Source organism: Triplophysa rosa, linkage group LG10 (genome assembly GCF_024868665.1).
Source record: "Triplophysa rosa linkage group LG10, Trosa_1v2, whole genome shotgun sequence".
NCBI classification, from domain to species: Eukaryota; Metazoa; Chordata; class Actinopteri; order Cypriniformes; family Nemacheilidae; genus Triplophysa; species Triplophysa rosa.
In genome coordinates, this window is record NC_079899.1 from 19,111,044 (window position 1) to 19,133,839 (window position 22,796).

General features: G+C 38.1%; 1 protein-coding gene across 3 annotated transcripts; it reads left to right on the forward strand.

Annotated features, from left to right (window-relative positions):
* Positions 1–561: 561 nt before the first annotated feature.
* shtn1 (shootin 1) lies at positions 562–22,786 on the forward strand. Of its 3 annotated transcripts, XR_008963732.1 has the most exons (18): positions 563–698; positions 1,631–1,683; positions 1,873–1,933; positions 6,780–6,874; positions 12,498–12,657; positions 13,258–13,355; positions 14,152–14,233; positions 14,692–14,786; positions 14,936–15,082; positions 15,514–15,667; positions 15,825–15,951; positions 16,155–16,240; positions 17,222–17,328; positions 17,416–17,466; positions 18,160–18,286; positions 18,379–18,516; positions 21,927–21,972; positions 22,605–22,786. XR_008963732.1 is itself a non-coding variant. In XM_057344640.1 (17 exons), exons 1-16 carry the CDS (start codon positions 641–643, stop codon positions 18,486–18,488), a joined length of 1,611 nt encoding a protein of 536 aa, XP_057200623.1. In that variant the 5' UTR covers positions 564–640; the 3' UTR covers positions 18,489–18,516; positions 22,605–22,785. The 3 variants fall into 3 exon arrangements, 2 of the variants coding, with proteins under 2 accessions (XP_057200624.1, XP_057200623.1); XM_057344640.1 differs by lacking the exon at positions 21,927–21,972 and having other exon boundaries at positions 564–698; positions 22,605–22,785; XM_057344641.1 differs by lacking the exons at positions 18,160–18,286; positions 21,927–21,972; positions 22,605–22,786 and having other exon boundaries at positions 562–698; positions 18,379–18,509.
* Positions 22,787–22,796: the final 10 nt, after the last annotated feature.

Genomic DNA, 22,796 nt, shown 5'->3' on the forward strand with positions numbered 1-22,796 from the left:
TAAAGTTTACAGCAGCGGTTTGTCCCTTTTAGTCTGATGTAGTCGTAAGAGTGACAGTTGTCCGTTTTATACATGTGTACATTAGGTTAGTAGACTGTGCAGTAGAGTGCTTAAAATAGTGAATACTGTTTAAAAATCAATTGTTAAATGTTTCAACTTTTGTTAAATTCATGACGTCATGTTCTAAGAAAATAGTTAATCGCAGATGATGAAGATGAATGCTTCGTCATGTGTGAGGCGAGTTTGGTTTCTTGCTCCACAAATTTTATGCACGTCGCGATATTACGTCAGATTTGCAGTTTGCAGCTCTAAATTACTTTAATTGTGACAAAAATGAGCTGACATGAACATTTGGGAAGTTATTGGAAACATTCGGGGACGGAACCCCACCACAACATTACTAACGTTAAATCATGAATTAATCTGGAATCATGTCCTTAAGAACTTTTTTATTGCCTTGGTGGCCAACAGCAAGTTGCTTTGGTGTGGACACTGTGGTCACCATAGTAGGCTATCCGGAGTTGGGAAAAAGTGCTTTACCACAGGTGACCGTGAGGCGTGTCAAGGTGGGCGTCATTTCCTGTACCGCTCGCGCCGGGAGTTACCTGAGTTTTTAATCGGTAACCACCGGAACATCTCAATGGCGTCTACGGGTAAGGAGAAAGCTGTGAAAATGGTTTCAGAAAAGTCCGGCCAATGTAAGTTTGATTCTTATTTACATGTGAAGTGTGGGTGTGCCCAAAAGAGTGAATGCACTTGTGTCATGGGAGCACTTTGGGCTTTAAACTAACTATATCTATCTAACTAGGTTACAGTTTACAGAGAATACACGTTATACATGTGTATGTTTATGTTTTAACAATCCATTTAGTCATGATTAAACATATGCATTCAGATGTCCACAGTAAGTATCTGTATTTTTCATATTTTTGGAAAACAAATAAATGTACATGGGCTACTACACCACCAAGCAATTTGTAGTGCAACAAAGATTGCATGTTTGCAAAAACGTATGCATTAAATGCACTTACGCATTTAAGTCACGTGCGCTGATTCTTTGTGCATGCAGAGAAAATACAACAGACATCAGTTTAACTCTGCAAACCCCCCAGGAGGCTTGTGTGGACATGCACACACATTTTTGTGAACATCATTGTTGACATGCTTTTGTGTTTTAATTCAGAAGTTAAAAAGCGTACAAATGGTAGTGTATCTCGACAAACATCTTTTTAAATCCTCAAAAAAGCTTTTCCTAAAAAATTAGGTTAGCAAATAACTCTCTGAAGACATTTGCTGGCAAAGTTCACACTGTATCCTTTTGCATCCGCTTAAAACACACAACGGATTTCTTACAGTGAGGCAGAGAACATTTAAATTAGTCACAACATACTGGTTCATTCTGGAAGAGGGAACTTGACAAAATAAGACTGAACACTGTGACATTAATAACTCAGTTAGAGGTGTAAAATGTATTATTATGAGTTTCCAGTGAGCGATTGTCACACTGTACATGGGTTGTGCATTGTGGGAGAAGGTTCCTCTTAAATTTGACGTCCCTCAGATTTTACTGTAGCCGATTTTGTATTTCTTTGGCAAGAAATGTTTAACTGGCGTCCCTGTGTCTCTGCAGTACTTCGTCAGTATGAGAGCCTCCAAAAAGAGAACAAGAGAATCAAAAAGGAGGTAAGTTCTGTTGTCACGTTAACCTTTAAATTTTCTTGTTCTTTGTAGGTCCACGGTCCTTGACGTAAATCCCATAAAATAAGATGTTCTTTTTATAACAAAAAATTGTTCCTACTAAACCCTTACAGTAGCCAAACGTAACTGTGATTTATTTTAATGCTAACTGTGATTCATTGTATGGTGTTTCAGTGTAAACAAATGCGGGAGGAAAGAGATACGGCCTTACGGAAGCTAAATGAATTTGAACAAGGTTGGTTTTTTATTTTTTATTTTAGATACAATGTTATAAATTTCAAGCTCATGTGTACACTAAACATTAATGCATTGTCTGTTGATTAGTTGTATATGAAGCCTTTTTTATGATTATTTTTCTTGGTAAATAGTGCTAGTGTGCTTTGCTCTTTTGGACTTTGAACCCAGAATAAGACAGTGACATATAGACACACCCTTGTGCTACAATAAGAAAACGTTTCCCTGTTTTCCTCCCAGATTTAATAATCTTTGGTGTTTACAGAGGAAATATTCATCGGTCAAAATTTCATGTTTCAACATTGTCTCAAATGTATCTTCCAAAAACGTCTTAGGAGAAATAAAAATAGACACAAATGACACAATCAGTAAGGCATTTGGGCAATTCCAGCATTATTGACGTGACATTTTGCGTTATGGACGTGACATAAAACTGCTCAGAGAATGAATTTGTTACGATTATATTGAACCATCTGTTTATATTTTACTGAACCCTTGTGATAGAGTCTAAACATAAAAAAATGTCAGTCTATGAAAAAAATATATATTTAAAAAAGGGAAATAAACATGCGTTATGGATGTGACAAAAAAAGGATGCGGTTTTTGGGAGATGATAAACTTTGTAGGATTTCTGTAAAATAAAATGCACAATCCTAAAGCAATAATACCCAATGAATGGAGAAGGGATGCCTCTTTATAGAACAAAAAACTTTGTGTCCATTTATGAGGAATATGTAGCGTTATGGATGTGACAATCCTGAACTATGAAAAATCATGCACTAAAAATAAATCAAATGCTTTACAAATTTGAAGAGAGATCTCACATGGGTATTTGAACCACCAAATGTTAAAATCTGTGCTGTTACCATAGTAAAAACCGCTGGTAAAACTTAATTTTTTCGTGGCTAGGTTGACATTTTCGTGGAATTGCCCATTTGGTAAGTCTAGAGCTATGAGACAACAAAATTAGATCATTCATTTTTGGAGTAAAATGTTTCAGAATGTGAGTTCATAATGAAATCTCAAAGTTTTAAATGGAGATTTTGGTTTCTTGGAAAATCTGATCACAGTTTGAAAGATAAAACACTGAAGAGACTTAAAGACAATAGTATTCATTTGTTTTCCTTTTAAGCTCATTGCTGTCCCTGCTGGGACACATTTTGGATATTTAATTAAATCATTTTCAAGTTGTAGTTTTTCTATCTTTCTGTCATTATGCCATTCAAACTGACCTAAATCAAAACAAAATCGTCAAAATCGATATCATTTCTTCTTGAAGCAAAACTATTTTTTGCGCCCAACCTTCTATGTAATGCTGAAGAGGACAGTGATGTTTTGATGAATTCACATGTCATACATTCCCTGATGGCACTTCAGGCATGAGTGGAGCGATCAGCAGGTCTCACTTTTACTAAAGTTTGGGGTCTTGGGTTTATATAAACCACACACGCACACCTGAGGGGGGCCGGTGGGGGAAAGCGACAGGTTTCAGTCTCAAACGAGTCTTTATGCGGAACGGGCACAGCCCACCAAATCACAGCACTTCACCTCTCTCGCACATGTATACAAATGTCACTCTCTTTTTCTTCCGGCGAAACATGGATTTGAAACGCATGAATTAAATTGCCGAAATTTTAAAAAGCACAACAAATGGCCACCAGTGTTGGCGGAAAAAAATCCATTACATTCTCATTTTAATGCATGAAATAGGTCATTATTTGATAGAGAGGCGCGTATGTTTTTGTGAATAATCTTGGCCTTTGCTCATGTTTCCTCAGCCATAAACACGTATTGTGTATGAGTTCCACTTAAATAGTGGCTGCAGCTTCTAGCAGAGCAGCTGCATATTAGGAGCTATTACGTGATTTCATAGCTCTTGGAAAATTGCTTCTATTCAGCGCAAAGCGACTGAGGGGGAGGTTGTGGCGGGGGGATAGGGGAGGCAGAGAGAGTGAGGGAGAGAAAAAGCCCCCAACACACAATCATGTCTTTTCAATTGGAGATGGCAAGGTTGATGACAACATGACCATTGTGTTCTAATGATAAGACCACAAAGGCATCTGCCCCCTCATCAAGCTCGGCGCTGTAGAAACAGCATCGCAGGCTCTAATTCACTTCTCCAACACGCGGGCCTGATAGCATTATACTCCACGTCCTCGTGCGCGTAATCACTGTCTGACTCGGAGAGAACACACACGCAAGGAGCTGAGAAAAAAGCAGGAACGGTGGAAGAAGAAAGCGATTTGAAGACGTAACGTTGATGGGGAGGCCAAAACTTACAATTAAAGCTGCCAAGCGTGACATTTGAAATCTCCCCCCTTTTCCCCTCTGTTCCACAACTGCCTCACACTTATCCCAGTTTATGTGTAGCGCTATTACAATTAACCTGTCACTTAGTGCTAGTCCTACCAACGACACAGCGGGAGAGAGTCAAAGATGGCGTACAGACGGGCACCTAAGTACTGTTTAATGAGTGACAGGGAAGGGCTTATGGCAGGAACTTGGATATCGCCTACACGGCGTTCATCAAGTTTTAATTAGATGTCATTGGGAGGCAGCGGCTGGCCGCGATGCTGCTAATTCCTGTTTTCGCCTCTCAACCACAATGTGTAATTAGTTAAGAGGCTGCGAGCTGGTCGGCGGCCAGTCGCTGGTGATTACGGACACAAATAAGGTAAGAGCTCGAGGCATTAAGAGTGTCTGTCTGATATCTGCCTGCGTCGCCCTCCTTCGCTTTTAAAGATGATGGATTGCGTCGTCTCATCAGACCGACCGCACTTTAAATGCCAGAAGCGCGTGTTGTCGGTCAACAAACAGTCAGGAATGTTTAAGGGACTTTTTGTTGTTATTTGCCAGCAGTTTTGTGAGTCATTTTTACGTGTTGAAAGTCGACAAAAGGAAAGCATCTTCTGAGGCAGAGAGAGATTCTTGCATTTGGCAGTAAACGCAGAGGGAAAGAAAAGATGCTTGATTAACCCAAACACTGAACTGGTCTGGACAGGCCTGTCTGACGTACAGCGCTGATCTCACTCTCTCCCCCTAAAGGATCAGTATGAAGCACTGACAGGACAGACCTATAGAATAACACACAACACTATGAACTCTGCCTGAACAGGATCTGACTAAATCTGACACTTTAGATTTGTATAAATTAGATATAGGTATTGTTCACCTAAAACTTAAAATTTTGTCATCATTTCCATCACCCTCAAGTTGTCCCAAACAACATTTTTCTTTTGAACACAAGAGAAGATATTTGGAAGAATGTTTGTCACCCTCTGTAGTTTTTTCCCTACTATGGTAGTCAATAGTGCCCCAGAATTGTTTGATTACACACTTTCTTCCACATATCTTTATTTGTGTTCAGCAGAACAACAAACTTTATATAAGTTTGAAGCAACTTGAGGGTGAGTAAATAATGACATAATTTTTATTTTTCTATCTCTTTTTTTAATCTCTTTAATTGGTCCAAACCACTTTTCAAAAAGCTATTGTTCAACGCATAGTTCACCCCAAAATTTTGTAATCATTTATTCACCCTCACAATGTGCAAAACCTGTATATGACTCTTTCTTCTGTGAAGCACAAATATTTTTGAGAAATGTCTCGTCTATACCCAAAACCACCGGAAGTCAATGGGCTCCAATTTTATTGAGTTACCAGAATTCTTTAAAATATCTTATTTTGTGTTCTGCCGAAGAAAGTCATGCAGGTTTTGTGAGTAAAGATGAAAGAATTTTCATTTTTGGGCAAACTATCCCTGCTGTTTATTGTTATTCATGCTTTTATGTCCATATTAATCTAGCAAAATCAGATCATGAAATACCTGTAAAATAATTAAGCGTAATAAGCACATTAAAACTGGCAGCAGATCAACAACGTCAGAATCTTATTCATTTTTGTGTGTCCCGTGGCTAGTTGGCATACAGTATGCGTTTTTCGTAAAGGAAACACACAAGAGCCAATGAGATTTCTGCGTTATCGACATGCAATCATATTTAAACACTGTATTGTCTGGGTTTTGTAATGGGTATGTGATATATTGATAACTAAATAAGCTTAAAAAAATAAATGTCTCTCATAAACATATTGTTTTGCTTCTGAGCATGAATATTTACTCACTAGAGTCATTTGGTTTACTGTAATGATGTTTATGTACTTATTGGAGCTTTGCCATGTTGAGCCCGTATAAGAAGATAACATTATGGCATTTTTTTAAAGTTATATTTTTAGGGGCTTTTTGCCTTTAATGGGGACAGGACAGTAGAGAGCGGACAGGAAAGCGTTGGGCAGAGATAGGGAAGCAGGATCGGCATAGGACCGTCGAGACGGGAATCGAACTTGGGTCGCCGTGAGCACACTGGCGTCATATGTCAGCAAACTAACCACTGGGCTATTGGTGCTGACACATGGTGGCATTTTAATATAAATTTAATATAAATTATTTGTTAAAAAAAAGTTGTATGTCTGTGATGACATAAGATGAGTAAATTATGAGAGAATTTTTATATTTTGGTGAACTATTTCTTTAACTGGCCAAACACCTTCGTTGTGACTACTACATACAATTATAGCTGTTTCACACGCCAGATGTTCCCAGTAATTATGTTATAAAAGAGCCCATTGAGCATGAGAGCCAATGAAGAGCTGTACTAGGTCTCAGTGCGCTGGACAGAGTAATTGTATGATGTTGTGACCTTGTCTGTCAACTTTATGATAGGTTTTAATGTGCTGACTGCAGAACTCCAGCGCGCGGATGACAGAAGACCCGTTGTGTGGTTTTCTGTTGTGACAACTGCGGTGTTTACGTTGCATCAAACGTCAAATTATGTTGTGTTTGTCTTCAGTGTCTCACAAGGTGATCGAGGAAGTGAACAACATTCAGGAGGATCTAGAGATTGAGAAGACCTGCAGACAGAGTGTAGAAGCTTTGGCCTCCAAGGTGAGTGAGCACAAATTTGCGAAGATTTGTGTTTTGTTCAATTTTAAATCCATTCACTTCTATTTCCTTTTATTCTTTTTTTTTTTTTCATTTTTCCGTTTCAATCAGTTCTATTCTGTTTTGTTCTTTTTGATTCTGTTCTGTTTAGGGCTGTCAAACGATTAATCGCGTTTAATTGCATCCGGAATAAAAGTATATTTCTGTGTAGTGTGCATATTAATTTTGTATTTATAAACAAACACACATTTATAAATACACATACATTCATATATTAAAGAAAAATAGAAAAAGGATAAACATTTATATAGAATTTAAATTATTGGTAAATTGAAAAAACACATGTAAATATTTCCTAAATATATCTACATTTATGTGTATGTGTTTATAAATACAAAATTAATATGCACAGTACACATACTTGTATTATTATGTAAACACAAACTTTTATTCTGGATGCGATTAATCGCGATTAATAGTTTGACAGTCCCAGTTCTTTCTTATTTCATTTTATTCTCTTTTGTTTCATTTCATTTGGTTCTGTTCGGTTTCATTATATCAGATTGTAAACAGTTTTGTTCTCATTTCCTGTTTTGTTCCGTTTCGCTCAGTTCTGCTCTACTATTTTCAGAAACAATACCTTCACAATCATATATACGTATGTTTTCGCTAATGCTTTCATGAAAAATGGGTCAAGATCCGTTTTCCATCCATTTATCTCCTCCTCCATCCTGAGCAAAGTACACACAGTTGTACTGCACATAGACATTCACTCCATTAGGTTCATGTAAGACTCAATCTTAAAACTCAATTCTGTACACCTTTAAAGTTACGTTTACCGCCTGCCCACCTCACTGGACCCATTCATTACAGAAGTATTCAATTTCAAAAGCCCAGCACATTGTTTAGCTGGTCTTCAGTTGTGGTGTTCAGTCTTAGTCTGGTCTGAAAGTAAAGTGGCATGTTCTCTGAGCTCTCAGCAGGTAAATGGATCTTTAAAAGCCCAGGTGTGAAGCAGATTAACGCCAGCGATTACCGGCTCATCGCAGCCTCTCTGATGGATGAATCTACTTTGTTCTGCTGTCTTTCGGTGATGAGCGATGATCACCACACACAGAGATAGAAATGAGACAACAGTAGAATGAAAAAGAATCAAAGACGCAGATAAATGAGATAAGAAGGCTGAGGAAATTATCTTTACATTGGAAAAGGACGTTGTGTTTTAGAAACAAGTGTCACTCACCATGTTAATGTTTATTAAAAGAAGATATTTCATTGTGCTACTGAAAACATCTTTGTTGTCATGCACTACTTTTCGTGAGTTTCTTTGCCCTGGTGGTACACTGCAGACAGTATTTTATTTATTTTTCCACCGTCCAGCCGAAAATTGCTCACTAGATTTCTAATGCAGTTCTCTTGAGGTATACGTTTTTTCCTTGACACACGTGTGAAGCCATCGCAGATGTTCCTGATTTGAGGACGACCACAGAGAGATTCATTTGTAAAGAGGAAATAGACTTACAGCTGAGCCGTTGTGTGCCTCTGCATTATATGTTGGATGAAAGCGCAATTTAACCAATCAGTGGTTTCCTGACATCTTTAAACGCAGCTTGCTGGTGGTCACAGTGCGTGAAAACCCAGCGCAGATGCCCTTTGTCCTGGTCGCCCGTGCGCATCCCCACACCGAGCTCCTCGTGCCTGCTGAACTGTGCACTAACAGCAGGAGGGTCCAGTAGGGTATAGTCTCTGCAGGTTTGCTCGTCCTCCATCTGTCTCACATTAAGTTATCGTCAGGCCACACAACTGGCTAAAGACGAAGTTCATGTCACTGGATGATGTAGGACATTTTTGTAAGCCAGGAAGCTCTTTCTTATTGTACGGTCGGACTGATTGTACACAGATTTCATAGTTTTACACAATAATTAAAGGGATAGTTCACCCAAAATGAAAATAATATATATATATATTTCATTTAAATAATTTACTTACCCTCATTCCAAACCTGTATGAGTTTATTTTGTTTGCAGAACACAAAAGAAGATATTCTGAAGAATGTAACCAAACAACATTGGTCCCCATTGACTTCCATTGTAGGGACACAAAACCACTAAGACATTTCTCAAAATACCTTCTTTTGTGAAGAAAGAGTCATATACAGGTTATGCATTTAATGAGGGTAAATAAGTAATGACAGAATTTTTATTTTTGGGTGAACTATCGCTTGTTTTTATTTTCCGAAAGTTAGTTTTTATGTAATGCAAAAGGGTGATCAGAACTCGTATTTCCATTATGTTGTTGTTGTGATAATTACCATCTTACTGTTCGTTATGCTGCTTTTTACTTGGTTACATGGCATTTGAGTTTAAAAGATGTGAGAAGGACACCATAGATATAAAAGACACGAAAATAGCTCATGGGCACAACGAGCCATGGACAGCAGTCAATTATACAGTGTAGTGGTCATTATACAAAAAAAAAACTAATAGACAAGAAATGCCACAATTGACCAATCAGAATCAATCATTTTGTGCCCTTGTCTTGCATAAGGCAGATGTTTACATTTTCGGGCCTCTCTGATTCAGACTAACATGCTTAATGCTTAAAGAGATAGATCATCCAAAAATGAAATTTCTTTCATTATTTACTCACCCTCATGTCATTACAAACCTTTAAGGGATACTTTACTACCAAATCAAAATTTCCTCATGTTTTACTCACCCTCAAGGCATCCTTACTGAATATGGATTTCTTCTAAAATGATACCACGTGTCATTTTACTTCCAAGCGGTAGAATGGGAGTGAATGCGTGTTGACTTTTTGAAGCTCCAAAAAGTGCATCCATCGATCAAAGAACTGCTCGACACGGCTCTGTGGTCTTAACAAAGGTCTTCTGAAGTGAAATGATGCTTTTGTTTAAGAGAAATATCCATATTGACAGCACTATTAACGTTGATGTCTTGCTTCCGTCATCTCTCGAATGCACGTGAACCAGAGGCTTGTTTTTCCGGCAGATTCTCAAAATATCTTTTGTGTTCCACAGAAGAAAGAGTCATATACAGATTTTGAATGACGTGAGGGTGAATAAATAATAACATTTGATTTCATTTTGGGATGATTTAGTTTTTGAAATAAAACCACAAATTTTTACATTCAGATTACATTCAATTCTGTTTTTGTCATAGCAAAGCCTAAATGTAGCATTTCACATTAGTTGCTTTCTCAAATTCACCAATATTTCTTAATCTTTGTGTTTGTGTCCCATTTTTAAAGTGCCGTATAGAATAAAAGTGTTTTCATTCATCATAAAACAGAAACCTGAATTCAACTCATGTGCGCAACTCTGCATGACTTTAACTTTTCCAAAATGTACTTGATTTGCATTTCATCCCACAGATCGAAAGGGTAAAGGAAACATTGTGAAAATTACAGCATTGGCTCATCTCACATTTACATTTAAATGAGTCCAAAAATTTTGGTAGGTATGATTGGAAAATGGGGAACGGAATAGTCTCTGCATTTCAGGTGTTTGATACATTGTCAACGACGACTGTAATTTCATCTGCCAAAAGATCCCAAGGCTGGTAGAACGAAAAGATAAACGGAAATCATAATCAATTTCTTAAACTCGGGAACATTTGAAATTAAAACGCAGTAATGGATGAGGGTTTGAGGGCGGTGGCAGTCAAATCAAAGTGCAATCCAAACACATGACATTTTGTTTTTGATGTGTGATCAGAGGAGATGAGGGGCCCGGCCACATTGGGACACACGTCTGATTTGTGCCACTGTGTAATTTCGCCGAGGTACTCTCATCAATGCTACATGATTATCGCAGGGCGCGTGTGTGCGCAGACGCTCGCATGCATCTGTGCGTTATTCCTGTATTATATGTTGTTGATTGCGGTTTTAAAAGATGCATTCAGTGGAAAGGCCGTGTTGGGAAATGGATTCACGTGCTGTGCGTCCTCACTTGGATGTCATTAATAAAGGGCTTGTAAAAAGCGCCTATTTCATCCCTGCCTCGTGCTCTTTTCTCTCCCTGACCAGAATGTCACCCGGGACTAATTTGCATGCCTCCGCCCCCATTGGCTCTCTTAGTTTCCACTAAGTGGCCTTCCTAATTGAAGTGTGAATGACCAGTCTTAAATTACTTTAATTAGATGTTCGCAAAGGTAAAATTTCTCGGTTGCAGGTATGTACATGTGGAAAAGGAGGGAGTATATGGCCGTCCCTGATAGCATGCTGTAATTATTTATGAAAACAGCTCCGGCATACGTGTAATGAAATGTCTATTATTTTGCCCTTGATTATTGCTCTTTTCAAGAGCGTTCATGCTGTGTGTTTCGATGTGTGATTGAGGGGAATTGCACGGGCGCCCGATGGGGTTCCAGTGGGCTGGGCCGTCTACATGCTGCTGGTGTACTGATTTGATTGCTCATATTTGTTCGCTTCGTAGCAAACACAGAAAATCACCTGCTTGGGTTTTATATCATTTGTGATGCCATTTTTATCGCTGATTATTTCTGTAAACGTGACGATATTGCCCTGCGTCGATTAACTTGTGTGTACATGATTTTTGTTCTGTTTTTTGTGTTTTATGAGGAAAAATGCTAAACTGACCCAGAAAATTAATGTTCCAATAATTCTTCATTTACATTTACATTTACATTTAGCAGACGCTTTTATCCAAAGCGACTTACAGAGAATTCAGGGAGCAATAAGCGATATGTCATACAGGAGCAATAATACAATAGGTGCTAATACAAAGTTACTAGTTTCAACAAAAGCCAGAACAATACCTGTCGAGAGAAAGAGAGAGGGTTAGTGTTTTTTGTTGTTGTTGTTTTTTCATTTGTCTGTCAAGTATTCACAGAAGAGATGGGTTTTAAGTAGTTTTTTGAATGTTGTGAGAGATGTGGTTGACCGGACCGAGTTAGGAAGAATGTTCCACCAGGAAGGAGTTGTGAATGAGAATGAGCAGGAAAGCGATTTACTGCCCTTATGAGAAGGCAATACAAGACGCCACTCATTTGCTGAACGCTGGGTTCTTGATGGGGTGTAGGAGGGTGTGAAAGTATGTCGGTGCAGATCCAGTGATGTAGGCAAGCATTAGTGACTTGAATCTGATACGGGCTTCAACCGGTAGCCAGTGGAGAGAGATGAAAAGGGGTGTCACATGAGCCTTTTAGGGCTGTTGGAAGACGTGGCGTGCTGCTGCGTTCTGAACCAGCTGGAGTGGTTTGATAGTCTTTACAGGAAGACCAGCAAGGAGAGCATTGCAGTAGTCCAACCTTGAGATTACCAGGGCCTGGACAAGGAGTTGTGCCGCATGCTCAGTGAGATATGGGTCTAACCTTTCTAATGTTGAATAAGGCATATCGGCATGACCGCGTTGTTTTTGCAATGTGATCATTGAAGGACAGCTGTTCATCACATATGACTCCGAGGTTCCTGGCTGTTTTGGAAGGAGTGATTGTGGTATTGCCAAGTTGGATGGTGAGATCTTGTTGCACCGTGGGGTGTGCCGGAAACACGAGTAATTCTGTCTTGGCAGGGTTCAGCTGGAGGTGATGCTCTTTCATATTAATATTTTATAATATTATCTTTTTCTAATTTCTCCGTTCAGTTGAACAAACAGAACCGCTCTCTCAAGAGGAAGAGTATGCTTTATTTAGCCCATCTTAATGCTGATGTCGTTGCTGAGATCAAAATTGATGATGAGGAAGATGAAGCTTCACAGGAGATGGATGTCTGTAATTCCTCCCACTGTCAGCTCGTCATCACAGGTGTGTTAGTACACTGTCCCATAATGCATTGCTAGGCAAAATGTGGATTTTTTTGGAGTGGCTGTTTTGAGTGTTCGTTTGGATTGGCCCACACATAACAACACTGGTTCAGCCAATGACATGAATGCCAGTAATGGCACAAAAAAGTTTAATGGTGCTTTAAAGGAATAGTTCACCTTCAAAATATAAATTCAGTCATTATTTACACGCCTTCTTGTCATTTTAAATCTGTATGACTTTCTATTTTCTGCAGAACACAAAAAAGAAGATATTTTGAAAAATGTTGGTAATTGAAAACCGTTGGTCCTCATCGACTTGCACTGGTTTTGTGTCCATTATAGAAGTCAATGGGGACCAATGGTTTTTGGTTACCAACATTTTTCAAAATACCTTCTTTTGTATTTTGCGGAAGAAAGAAAATCACAAAGATTTACAGCGTGAGTGAACTTCCATTTTGAAGGTGGACTATTCCTTTAACTGTAAATATATATATGATGTTAATATTGACATAATGTGACAATAGTTTTCCTGTATTTGTTATTAAATGTATTGACTGTTTTGTGGGTTTGTTATTAATAGACGTTTATGTATTTCTGGCAGAGCTGAGGGATAAGCTAGATGTGATCCTGGCAGAAAAGAAACAGATGGCTTTCGTTCTGGAGACAACAAGAGAACAGCTCTGTCAAACTAGGCAGGAAGTATGTGAGAATGTATTTTAATCTCAGTGCTCACACATGCTTTTCAAAATACGTGCATGTATCATTTCACAGTGGTTCTTTGTCAAAATGGTGACAATGGAAGTTGATATTAAAGGGGTGATATGACACGGCTAAAATTAATATTATCATTTGTTTTAGATGTAATGCAATGTGTATACACGATTTAAGGTTCAAAAACGCTGTATTTTCCACATACCGTGCATGTTTGTATCTCCTCTTTGCCCCGCCTCTCTGAAACGCGCAGATTTTTTACAAAGCTCATCGCTCTGAAAAGCGAGGTGTGCTATGATTGGCCAGTTCACCAGTGCGTAGTGATTGGTCGAATACTGCAAGCGTGTGATGGAAATGTAACGCCTCTTACCATATTTGGAACATCAGGTTCCAAAGCAATTGTGCTGACAGGTACGCCCACCTTACTTGCGTATACATTTGGGTGGTCTTAGTCAATTCATACCACGAACTGACGTAGATTTGTGGGGGTGTGGTTACACGAGGCATTTCAGGCAGGTCTGGGTGTGCTTTCGCTTTTAGATAGAATGCATCTTTTGTTCCCACACTTTCATTTTTGCAATGTTATGTGTCTAATACATGCATGGGCATCTTATAACACACCAAAGACACAGAAAACACTTATTCGCGCCATATGACCCCTTTAAAAAAACCTCTAATAGTGAGAATCATTTTTGTTCATTCATCTCATGAACTGTTTGAACTATTTTATTATATAAAAATGTGCCCGTTTTTTTTCTCTCACTCTCCTCTTCCTCTTCTTAAGCTCCTGAAAGAGAAACATGACAATACTGTTTTAATAGCTGAAACATTCCAACAAAAGAAACTCTTGGAAAAATACAACAGAGGTCAGTTGTACTCCTGCTTTCTACTGTATCACTTTACATGAATCTCTCTTTCTTCCTCTCTTAACTGCTTTCTCATCCACACACCTTTGTAGATTATCGTAATAATTCTGGTACAAAGCTGAGCGATTTCTGAAAGCTTATGCTAGACTAGAAGTATCAATTCATTCAGACAAGAAAAATATCACAATCAGAATACATGATTTTTTAAGGCAGCTTTATGTATGTATTGCTGAGTTATTTGAAAACAGTATGCTTGTTAATGCCTTCCATTTAATACATTTCTGTGTATAAAAATACATTTTGTATACAAAATTTGAACATTGTCTGTTTAAATTGTCTTTCCACATTTTGGGGATCAGCCAATGGTTGAGACGTACTAGAAGGTTTCCAATTAAAAGCTGGGAAATATTTGCACCATGCTATGAAAACAAACCATTTGAGCATATTTGTGTGTGTAGTTTCTCAGTATGCTCTGGAGGAGTTTGAGACCTTACAGGAGGATCTGAAGCTTGAGAGGGACCTGCGTTCTGAAGCAGAGAAGTTTGCGCATGAGGTGAAAGCAGCTCGCTTTGGCTTATTATACGTAATATGAATTTCAATGAAATGTATTTGACATTCTAGGAACTCTGAATATTAATGTGTGAATTATTTGGTATGAATGTGTTTTATGCATTCTCTCTATGTGTGTGTGGGTGTGTGAAGATGCTGATAGAACAGAAGAAGTTAAAAAGACAAAGCCAGATGTTAATTCAGAGTTTGTCTCCGGCCGAATCGCTCCAGAACGCTCTGGCAGAGATCAACACACTAACACACACTCTAGAGAAGGAGAGACTCGAGCAGCAGAAGCAGGTAACACACACATTTTCTGTGTCCTTCAGAAAAGAGAAGCCAATCAAATGACACTTAAAGGGAACCTCCGCCCCAAAATGAAAATTCTCCATTAATTACTCACCCTCAAGTAGTTTAACATCCCTAGGACCTCCGTTTTTACGCACTTTCAGTGCTTTGAAGTTTGGTTGCGTTGCAATCTATGGAGGAGTCAGAAAGCTTCCAAAACTATTGCGTTCTGGGGAAAATGGAGGTCCTAGGGATGTTATTAAACTACTTGAGGGTGAGTAATGGAGAATTTTCATTTTTGGGCGGAGTTTCCCTTTAACAAGCCTTGAACAACATTGGCCCGGCTACTCTTATCTTTGTGATGACTTTCCATTGATGTACTTCTTTAGGTGTTTGTTCATATAAATTTGTTGGTGATCAATTGTGCCATTTGTGTGTTTCAGATGAAAGCACTTGAAGAACAGATACACAACAGTGAATTAAAAAAGCAGCTCATGACGTTACAAAGACAAACAGAACTGCTGGAGGAAGAAAGAAACGAGTGGCAGCACAAATACACTAAAGCTGAAACTGAGGCCAAGGATCTCAGATTCGCAGGTACTTTTTCTAGAACTCGAATTCATGACCTTGAAGTTGCGAGGATTATGCTCTACCATTTGAGCTAAATGAAAGTTAATTACAACTGTATGTGTTTTAAAGCACTGGGATCAGTCGAGGTGTGTGTCTATGAGGACTGTTTGTGTATGTATTGCAGTGGAGGAAGTAAAGAAAAAGCTTCATCAGGTCTCCAACCCATCACCAGCTGCCCTAGCAGCACCACCGCCTCCTCCGCCCCCACCTCCTCCGCCTCCACCTTCTGCATCCTCGAGCAACCCTCTCAGGTAAGTGTTTGTGTGCGTTTGTGCAAAGTGTGCATAATTATATTTGTAGTGTATTACACTGCAGACCAGAATCATTTTCATTGGTTCAAATGATTTTAAGTTTTGGAAAAAGGTGCAGTGCAATTGTCACAATGTGAATAAATGCAGTGAGTTGTTCATATTTTTAAATGTTTTGCATGTCATTTGTATTACATCTTTTGCAGCTCATTATTGTCTATACTTCGTAAGAAAAAAGATATCAGCACCGAAATCGCATTAGTGGAGAAGGACTCCTCTGAAAAAGCCCCAGGTGAAGAGCAAAGCTCCGACACATCTAACTTCATTTCCCATCTATAAACCCGCTCAATTTAAAAGTTGCGCTTTTTACCTAGGGCACGTAGCGAAGGATTCACAAGCTTCAGTGGAAATTAATAAATGCAAAGATTACATAAAATGATCTTGTAAAACAGTAATCATGAGCGGCTGATATTTCAAAGTTCGCTATTGTCTCGTTACATTAATAAGGCTAGCGCTACCTGCAGTTGTTTCAAATGACACGCACATTGAAAAGATTTCATACATTTATGATGACCTCTTTGATCTGGGTTAAGTTTGGATTAAAATGCTGTACTGTATTCAGAGAGTCAGAATGTAATTATTGTACACAGTTTTACATAGTGTAAAAGTTTCATTTGTCGTCATAGTAGTAAGACTGGGGTCAAGTTCAAGTTTGTCCTGAACTATTTCTTTCCTGTTTAAACGTTAAATAAAATGAAACAGACTTTAAGCCATTTGCTGAAGGACAAACGCTGCTTTTACAGCTTTGAAGTCATTACCCATTTATGCAAACGACAATTTAAAAATTCTGGAATTATAGGAAGGATTTCATGTCTATAGAATTTGGCTGGTGAACTTTCACCTTGACTTTTTACCTTTTTCATTTTCTTTGACACTAGGTTTGAATGTGAAGTAATGCTGCTCTTTCAAACGGATTGACTGAGTTCTTTCACTTACTATAATAAATATAAGTGCTTAGATTTTTTCATGAGTTCTTCATGTATTAAACTGAAATTCACTGCCTGTTAAATACTGCACAAGGACATCGACTATTCTTTTATGTTTTTGATGTTTGCACATTCTAGCTCAAATACACATCATCACAATCGTATGTTTAGTTTGATTATGTGTGAAGTTATTCTGTATCTTAAATGGTGAAAGGCAAGCTATAATAGATGTGTTTTTTGTGTCAATGTGTTTTAATGAAAATCCCGTTTGTGTGTTTGTCTGACAGAGAAGGACATCAGACATCAGGCCGTAGATGAGATGATGCAGCGGATCAAGAAAGGGGTTCAACTCCGTCCGGTTTCCCACACAGCCAACAGAAGCAGACCGGGACCGGTACACATTTAGTTTTACCTCTGCAAACATGTACAAAGTCATAGCCTGGATACATCTTTTAATTTTTTCTCTAACACTTTCTTGCAGAAAGAACAAACATCATCAAATTCTGCTATACAGGAGCTTAAAGGAATTCTGGTCAGGATTTATTAATTTATCAATTAAATGAACATCATTAGTATATATTTGCAATAAATTATTAAATAATTGATTAGTTATTAATTTATTATTAAAGCAACAACAAGCCGTTTTTCGACCTTAAAATAATCTCTCTAAAATTATTTTAGTGGTAGGACAACTGGACGAATTTTACTGCCGCTTCTACCTAAGCAGCCCTCTATCGGCTGAAATCACACTTGTAACTTTGGTACGCGGGTAGGTTCACGAGCCCCGCCCATCACCTGCTTTACGGCATACGTATACGGCGTCACGTTTTACTCATAGCCTGGGTGAAGTTGAGAGATAATATTTTTTTGCCCCGGTGTCGATAGCTAACATGTTGTTTCTTGTCACGAATTTGTGTAATGCATGTAAACGAAGACTACCAAACCACAATAAACGTTTTGTGGTAAAAATGTGCAGATTCAGTAGTTCAGACCAGTTATGCACGTACGCCGGTTACATCAGCTTTGTAAACAAATTCACGTGTATTGAGCTGACAACGGGGAACTTTGCGACAGTATATACGACACACGTATCAGACAATTGTGCTTATCAACCACATGGGGTAACCATACACCAAAACGGCTCGTTGTTGCTTTAAAACAACACCATTGTAACACAAAGGCTTAAAAACAACTGTTGACACAGAAACTGAATCTTTTTATTTAGAACTCTGTTAAGCATTCAGGCCCCTCCCCCTCATCTGGGGCCGGCCCTCTATCACCATCCCCAAAGTCTGAGCTAGAAAAAGCCCTGCTAAGACGACGAGAAGCACTGGACACGACACAGACTAACAGTTAGTTAGACTAACTAGTCAGTTAAACGCACACTGTTTCCCATTCCTCTGGGCCAAATGATCAATTTAACCTTTTAACCCTTTCTCTCCAGCAACTCCCAGTAGTTTTTTAGATCCGACCCAGGTCAAGCAAACCCAGACAGAATCAGACCAGAGCATAAGAGACCAGGATACACAGCACGGCAACCACACTTTGCACTAAAGCGAGACCTCGCAGGAGAACTCTGGCTGTGAGTATCTGCTCTGGTAGCCACAGACCAACAGGGCAAAATATGCCTCTGTTAGTAATTTTACCATCAAAACTAGACATTAAAACCAATCAAACACATTTCGATTGAAATGCGATCAAAATTCAGTACAGTGAATAAACATTGCCTTTTACAATTTTTTTATGTGATTCCTTTTTAATTTGTTTGGATTTTCAGTGTAACAATATAGGCAATAATGCTTTGCTTCACACATATCAATAAACTAGAACTTGCTGGTTCGATAGAAAAATAACAACAACAAAAAATAATGTCTTCATTTACTCCCCCTCAATTTGTTCCAAGCCTGTATAAATAAGTTTATTCTGCTGAACACAAAGGAAGATATTTGGAAGAATGTTAGCAATTTTCAGTTCTGGGACATGAAAATGAAAAATGAAAATGGTAGTGAAAGGTGCACCCAGAACTTTTTGTTTTCCTAAATTCCTCAAAGTTTCTAATTTTGTGTTCAACAGAACAAAGAAATTCATACAGGTTTGGAACAACTTGGTGACAGAATTTTCATTTTTGGGTGAACTATCACTTTGCAGTAAGTATTTCTTTACTTTGTCACCTGCTTTGCTTTAAGTGTCTGTGGGAGTAATAGCAGTGAAACTGAATCCCTCCAATCCATGGTCTTGTACTTTGGTGAAGTAGTTGAGCGAGGACAGTCCATCCAAAGTATTGACACATGTTTTGTGTGAGAAGCATTTCTAGCGGGGCGTTGGTGGTTAGTCTTGAACACTAGCCAACATGGTCCTTTCAAATGCCTCTGTCTACACCAATATTAACCTTCCCACTCTGTAATTACAAGGCACTGGGATAAACCTATGCCCATTAAACAATCTTTACACTGTTTCATGAAACCTTTCTTTCTTTCTCCTCAGATTTTGGTTCAACAATCACGCAGCACTGTTATTTTGCTAGAGGTGATGTTCTTGAAATATTTCTGCAATTCTTTTCAAAATAACTTACAATGAATTGACAATATCTATAAATTGCCCAGTAATGACATGTTATTTTTTTCCAAATTGTTTAATTTTCAGTGTGGCAATAAAGCTGTTATGAACAGAATACACAACACGGATTTGCCTAAACTGGTGTATTAAGCGGATAAAATCTGTTTTGAATTTATTTTTCACTATTGGGCTGTCACCAGGGGACCTGAGGGGGGTTTCATTTATGGCAGATGTGAAGACCGAATATTAGAGGATAAATGTTAAATGCTCCATTTAAAGGAAGTCAAACTTTCACTAGGGGATGTTATTGATCAAAATGGCCTTGGTTTAGGTTAAAATGAGCCACTTATATACTTGCTGCAGTCATATTGCACTAGGTACAAACAACATACTCTTTTTGTAAATGTCAATGGGAGAAGCAATTGTTGCAAGGTTTTACGTGTAATATGTGGTTTGAAGTATGTTGATAAATCGTGCCCATTCAATAGTTTTTTTAAATCAAGGAGCGCTGAAGTGCAAAGGGATTTTTTGCTTTCAAAAAAGCTGTAGGGAGCACAAAGTAAAGTTCCAAATAAATGCCCTTCAAAGTTTTGTATCGCTTCAAGCATTTCATTTCTGAAGAGTCCAAATTATGTAAGTATACTTAAGAATATACAGTCTGTGGATGAACTAAAAAATGTAAAAATATAAGGCATTTTTATCTCACCTACAAGGATATAGCCTCATAAAAGACTCTTTTGAAAGTATTATAAAAGTAAAAGATGAGATCTAAAGATCTTACGATGGTGTGCATAGACCTAACTCACAACACTGCAAGGCTGGGAAATAATTTAGGAAGAGGTCAGTGTTAAAACCCGTGAAGTCTTTATCCTAACTTGCTTTCATTTGTATGTTGTAAAGTGCTCATTGAAAAATTTGACCCCTAAACTTGCATCTTTATATTCCCATCCATTCTATTAGGAGATGTTTTATTTATCCGGAATGGTGTGTGATGTTTGTCATGCTTCGTTACACGACAGGATTTCATTTCCTCCGTTGAGCTGCAGCTGCTGTGATGTGTTATGTTGTGTTGTGCTGTGAAACAGGAGACGTGTGTGTCGGCACAGGGCTCAGTGACACTTTCTGGACGGCTTTCGTACACTTAGGTGCAATTTCCACTGCGGCTTAAAGCTCGTCGTGGGCTTAAATCTTCCCGGATACAAGAGGAAACTTTAGTCCCACTTCATTCTTATTCTCTCTTCCCTTTTCTCTTCTTTTACTCTGTTTCTTTCCTGACCCTGCGACAGAATAACACACACTTTATGCTTATTCAAGGCTGCGTTTGGAAACACAATAATCATTTTGTGTTTTTTGTGAATTGAACAGCTTTGTGGGATGTTTTCATGCTATTTCTGATTTACAAGTCTCTGTTAAAGGGATAGTTCACCCAGAAATAAAAAAGATATTTGAAAGAGCGTTAGCAACTGAGATTTATGGGGCACCATTGATTACCATTAAAATGGTAGTCAAATGTGCCCCAGAACAGTTTGTTTTCTACAAAATATTTTCTGTTGTGTTCAACAGAACAAAATATATATATACAATAATTCTTTCTACTATGGTAGTCAATGGTGCCCCAGAAATTTCAGTTGCTGACATTTTTCCAAATATCTTTCTTTAGGGAAATTGGCCATGATAAGATTAAATTTTGACTGAAATGAGGTTAGATTTGAAAGCAAAATTAAGGAAAGGAAATTTTAACTATTTATATGATGTGAATCGAAAAATAGCAATTATAATAAAGTCCCACCCCTAAATTTAATTTAGCCACCTTGTAAAATAGTTACGAATTCCCATGAGATTGTGTTGTGAAGTCAATCTGAAGAAATCAAGTTTATAAGATGTGTTTTTGACTTATTGACCGCATCGTTTTTGTACAGTATATTTGGATTTTTTCCATTTTGTTGGATTTGGCATTTGTTAAAGATGTAAGTAAATGAGTAAATATATTGCTCAATTGCGTTCCCCCCTTTTCTCTCTCTCCATTTTCTCCTAGCCCATGTTGCTTTGATCGACATGCTGTAAAGATTCTGTCAAACACAACAAGCTTGTAATCATGAAGCGTCACGCTGGGCTGTTTGCGTTGTCGTTGCCTCTGACTTACATTTGTTTGGTTTTGAGCGTGTTTTGTAACGCTCCTCTTTTGGTCGTTTCAAAACCATAGTCAAGCATCACAAAACGACCTCTACTGACAGATTCCTCAAATTGGAGCCTAGCTTGGGTGTTTGTATGTGTATGTAAAACGCTTAATTTAGCTTGTTTTGTTAGTCATTTCGTTTATTTTTCAAACAGAATGATTGCCTGGTAGGGAGCCAGGGTAACTTGTAATGTTGGTCTGAAATCTCTCTCTGTACACACCTCACTCCCGCTGTGTGAAAATATCCGTTTTTTCCACAGATGTCACCCATTGTACACCCATAAAAGGCAGCCTGGTCTGCATCATGTAAGTTTGATGCACGTTGCAGATTTTTTCTCTTACAAAGTTGTCGATAAATTTTGTTTTCAAAAATAAAGAATCGACTAGTTTTAACAAACACGTTGGTTGGTTGATTAGAGAGGTGAACTCATCGCATTCTTGGAAGGTGGTCTATAGTTTGGCTGCACAGCTGTGGGTTTGTGTTTTCTCTTTGTTAACACAAAACAGTCCATTCACACTCTTTCACACAAACACATAAACACGCACAAACACTTGTATGAACCGGACACTGCTGCCCTTTTCAAAAGGCTGGATAATTGGCCCCATTCAGTGACTGTGTGTCTGTCAGTATCTGTTGTCTGTATGAAGTGAGAAGAGGATGTGGAAAGGAAGTGATGCGTTATTTTATTTGTCGCTTTATAATGCAAGAACAGCTTTGATTTTTCTGAAAACCTCCCTGTGTGTGTGGAAGATGGGGTGGACTCTACTTAAAATATTTGTGGTATATAAATAAAGTATTTGGTTTAAAGTGTTATATTTAAAGCTTTAAACTGATTTTTTTAAACAACGTTTTGTCATTTGAATACATTTTAGTCCAACAGTCAAAGTATACATTTAATATTTTGCTCATAATAATTCTAATCGTTTTTATTTTGTAGGGAAATCAGGAGTACAAAAAAGGATCTCAAGAATGAAAACGCTGACGCTCACACACAGATTGTTTAGGTTGATTTAAAAAAACGTGGCAAAAGTAAATTTTCACTTCACTTAATAATCCTAACCGTATATGGAGAACACGTTTGTGTAAAAATGTGACTGCTGTGACAAGTTTTAAAATAAAAACTGTGTTT